At 31.6% G+C, this 5000-nt stretch overlaps 1 protein-coding gene across 1 annotated transcript in view; it reads left to right on the top strand.

Moving 5' to 3' along the window:
- LOC145277602 (polyunsaturated fatty acid 5-lipoxygenase-like) overlaps positions 1 to 5000 on the top strand; it is a 220071-nt gene that overhangs the window by 162616 nt on the left and 52455 nt on the right. Inside the window, exon 9 of the mRNA XM_080129121.1 lies at positions 4783 to 4900. Within this exon, the coding sequence (XP_079985247.1) occupies positions 4783 to 4900 (118 nt within the window). The remainder of the gene's footprint in view (positions 1 to 4782; positions 4901 to 5000) is intronic.

The following is a 5000-nucleotide window of genomic DNA, read 5'->3' as shown; positions in this document are numbered from 1 at the left end:
TGAAAGTGCTCAACACTAAGACATGAATTTCTTAAAGGGGCTGTCATAATTATTTTTTTACTATAATAATTAAATACCTATATATATATATATATATAACGCTATCATGAATGGAAGAATTAAATTCATAATTAAAAACTTTTCAAATAAAGTCAACGTTTAAAACAGAGTTAACGGGGAGAAGGAAAAAAATGGGGGATTCAGCTGACGAGTTTCGTCCTCGTTTTATCAAAGCTGTATCGAGGGATTCGTTTTGGAGAGAAAAACACAAATGCGAATCGAAAATATGTACAAATAAAATCATGTTGCGTTACGTTATGTATTGTCAAAAAGAAACTTGGGGGAAAGCGATTGAAATGCAGCAACGTTACCCTCGAAGGTCCTAGAGACTAATCTCGCTCGAGCCAAAGAGGCATTCCTTCTGCTTACACAGGGAAAGCCTTCTCAACCGAACGTGAACAAAATATGGAAACTAAATGAAAAAAATAAGAATCGATATTTGAATTTCAAATAATTAAACAGACACTCTATGTCACGTGATCATTTGCTTTAAAAGATTTCATTAATTTTATCATTCCTTTCTTTTTGATTTCACGCAAATAGCATGGCGCCAAAGAAGTTAAACATTTACAAGGTTTAACTAAAACGTGCCTACATATTTTGGATAAATATCACAGTAGATTATATGTAAAATAATAAACACATATGAGATGAGGTTGTCGTTCACTTAAAACATTATACGTAGTGCCTAAGGAGCTGTGTTTGAAACCTACCTTAATACATTTCTGTAGAAAAAAAAAACAAGTGTTAAATAGGAAACAAGAATAAACACCAACATTGAAAGATTTAAACAAGTTTCGACTATTAATTATTTATTACGTGATGTGTCGAACCCGAATCGCATCAGTGATGTTAATTTTTGAATTTTCTAGGTAAAATTTATCTTCAGAAACAGAAAAAAATATCTATAACAACTGGATTAGGTTGTGTTTTTTGCCAGGAGCCGGAAGGTATACGTTGTCTGCTGTATTAGACTCACATAATCTGATTGAGTTATTGTCGGAGGGTAAGGTTGCATTTGCGTTTATTATTAAATTATTGTTATGATATTTTACTTGTAATAGTTCTAATATTATGCGTTTCCACTTAGATGTGATTCTAATTCATTTATTTGATTATTTAATAAACCCACATACGTATTCATAATTCGGTAAGGGGAATAACTCCCCCTTCAAAACGAATGCATTTAAAGGAAGTTATTTCCCGTGAAAACAAAGTAGTCAAAATTGTATTAATTTTTTTGATTAGATTTTTCTTTTTAAATCCCTTTATCTTTTCTCCGTTTTCTTTTGCATAATCTTATTAGTTTTTAAATATTAATTTAATTGTCTAATTGTCGTACATAGACGTGCGTTACTGCTGTCTTCTTGCGTCCTTTAGGAACATCAGATGCAAGTAAGTGCATACATCCACGAACTACGTCGGCCCGTTGATATTTAAGCTCACATCTCCATAATAAAGTTAACGTAAATAGCATTTGTTTAATACTGTTGGTTGTCTCTACGTGTTTATTATTCCATTTGTATCTGATTATTTCAAAAAAGGGACAAATGAGCACCGCAATGTTATTTTTGGGGGTCGAATATCTTATGAATTGCGATTCTGTAATTTTGAGGTTGTCTTAATCCCTTTGGAATACCTATTTACAATGCCTCCCAACGGGATAGAGTTAGACACCAGGGTCGGTTTTAACGTGGAGAAAAGGAACAAAAATAAAGATTGCCTCAGTCGTGAAGGATTTTCTTTCAATGAGAGAGAATAAGAAATTGAAGTGCAGCATCTGAAGAACAGATACTACACTTTGACCTTAATCCCTTTTGAATAGATAAGAATGTTACTAGTAGGTCTTTCGCGGTGTTTGATTGCATTATACGCCTTGTCGAAATGAAGACGCTTAGGTTGTTATGTATTTTTTTATATTTATATGCCATAGCCTTACTGTGTTACGGACGTAGAACTCATTGCGCATCGTATATTGCATTTGGTATACTGTATATGTGCAGTTGCATGAGCCTGTGCTGTTGATGAGGCAGTTTATTGTGCGTGTGTGCATGTATGCTTTTGAGAAATATATAAATATATATATATATATATATATATATATATATATATATATCCATAATAGTATTTATTAGTGTCTCTTAATCATAATTTGACATTTAGTAAGCTTTATTTAACTATCTTTTACTTTTGGAAGTTATAATTGACGTCCATACTTCTTCAACCAACATATGTCCGAGATCTGGTTGGAATTCAATCTCGTTGTTATAAATGTGTGCACTTTTTTAAACCATCACCCTCGCATAAAACTATTCATTATTATTGCATTTCTTCGGAGTACGTTGATAATTATATGTGCATTGTATGATTACATGTGTGGCCATTACCCACTACTAGGCTTGAAGAAAGAAGTCGCCACTTTCCCCGCTCTATTCATACTTTAAAATGGCCTGTTAGAAAATTCAACATCTGGATTTCTCTTGGGCAGCCAATTATATCTGGATCCTTTTAAGTGTAAGATTTTTAACCTCCAAGGGACATACGTACGAGATTCTATGGAAAACTGCTTGCTAATATTGTTTCATAAACTACAGATGAATTGTACCTACCAAGGATAAAATAGGATATGCTACAAAAGAGACAAACCGCATCCGTAGCAATAGTTAGCGAACATTTGACAAAAACATAACACGATCCAAAATATTTAAGTTTGATTAAGTAACTAACTTACACATACACTAACACATTTCGATCGAACGATTTCTTTTCCATTTATATCCTTACATAACACAAAAACTAAACTAACCCCAAAAAAAAACTTTACATAACTTGAAGTAAATCTCTTTTTACTATCGTTCGTGTTGTTTAGAAATATATGTACAATAAAAAACTAACTATCACTCCATTTTACGTATACTTTTTATACTTTTTTTTATTTCCACCCCATGCAGCACCGGAGACGGATCCTGCTTTTAGAGAGTTGAAGTAGTTACCCACAGGCATATATTTCGTCGTCACTACGGCTTGTCAGCGAGGCTGATGATGAAACTATCTGAACCCATGATCAACGAAGCTAATTAGTACCTGTAATAAAGTTATTGCGAAAAGATAATAACAAAAATATTACGATATATATATATATATATATATATATATATATATATATACATACATATATATACATACATATATATACATACATATATATATATATGTATATATATATATAGTCATCCACATATAGTACTGTTTCGCTGTTTTACAACTCATCAGTGCGGCTAAACAAGCAGCTATCTCAAGCCAGGATCGAAACCCGATCGCCCAAACGACAGTCGGAGCTTCTAATACGGCTGCTGCTATGCAGGTAGTAAATTAACAATGTTTTGACATTGTCAAAATACCTAAGCTCAATTTTCTTACACAAAGAGCATCGCTTTATACGCTAATGGTAATTTGCATATCACTTCCCAAATGCTCAACCTAAGATATATATATATATATATATATATATATATATATATATATATATATATATATATATATATATATATATATATATATATATATATATTGATGCTAGTTTATATTTGTCTACTATTTACGTTCTTTAGGGTACTGTAACTTTGTTACCGAATGCATATAGAGGGGCGAAAATCAAAGAGCTTAGGACTTCAAAACATTCTGTATATTAGCAACTTTTTTAAATCAGCCAGTAAAATAGTAAAAATCATAAAATTATCATTTCCACACATGTTCAAGAAGTGTGTAAGATTAAGCCACAAAAATAACAAACAGTTTTAATTTTTTTTTTAATTAAACCATTATCAAAACGAAAGAATAATTGGGTAATTGCATTACAGTTATTCTTAGTCAACATTTCATTTTAATGAGTAAATGGAATGATAGAAATGAGAAGAATATCTACTCTTCGGCAAAAAATTAACTTCCGCTCATATTGGACGAAAATGTAAGCTTTTGCTCATTGACTGCAACCAAAAGTAGTGTGCTCCTTTCTGTAATGCCAGACCTATTTATATAAAATCAAAGTAAATGCTAAGAATGATTTATCCTTAATTGCCTTATATGTTTGAAGGTTTTATCATTAATCAGTATGAATTAGTGACTTCATTAAATATGTGCTCAGATAATCATCGAATCTATATGTCTATAAAAGTGGAAATGTGTGTGAGGACACTTCTCAACCTATATATACAATGAATATTTAATCTACAGACTTGAAATTTGGTATATAGTGTATTCAGACATGTGGATAACTTGTTAATCGGTTTACAACCGAAAAAAGTGCTACTAACGTGGTCAAAATTTAAAAATGGGTACTTGGGAGTCATCGGATTTTTATCTGATTATAAACTGTTAAACGAATAAGCTTGAGTGAATGATTCCTTATGTTAAGAATATGTAGGTTTGAAAACATATTTTAAATTTCGTTTTAAGCTGGCTTAATGGTTATCGTATATGACTCACTGTCGTTACGTTTTGGTTTCGATCTCAGCTCGCGTATTTTTTTTTTTTTTTTTACTTACAAGAAGTGAACTGGTCATAAAAAATAATACTCGCATGCCTATTTTACGACCGGACAACGCCGGGTGACCTTCTAGTTTACTGTATAAATCGATTTCTAAATGTTTTTTCAGCCGCAATAAACTTTAGAATAAAAATGTACTTTTCTGTAAACTGTTCTTTTAATTCTTTTCTTTTCAGGATTCACACATTTAATCATGGAAAGCATTGTGTTAACAATTCACAGAAACATTTCCTTGTCACATCCGGTTTTTAAACTTCTGGCTCCACACACGCTGTACCTATTGGCAATCAATGCGTAAGTATAATGCATACACATATGTTATATAAGTAATAATACACACACATATGTATGTGTGTGTTTACAAGTAATATAACTACTTGAGGCAGTGATTACA

Source organism: Euprymna scolopes, chromosome 6 (genome assembly GCF_053919585.1).
Source record: "Euprymna scolopes isolate OS-2025 chromosome 6, ASM5391958v1, whole genome shotgun sequence".
NCBI lineage: Eukaryota > Metazoa > Mollusca > Cephalopoda > Sepiida > Sepiolidae > Euprymna > Euprymna scolopes.
Note: the sequence above shows the minus strand (reverse complement) of the source record. Positions and strands in the feature narration are given on the sequence as shown.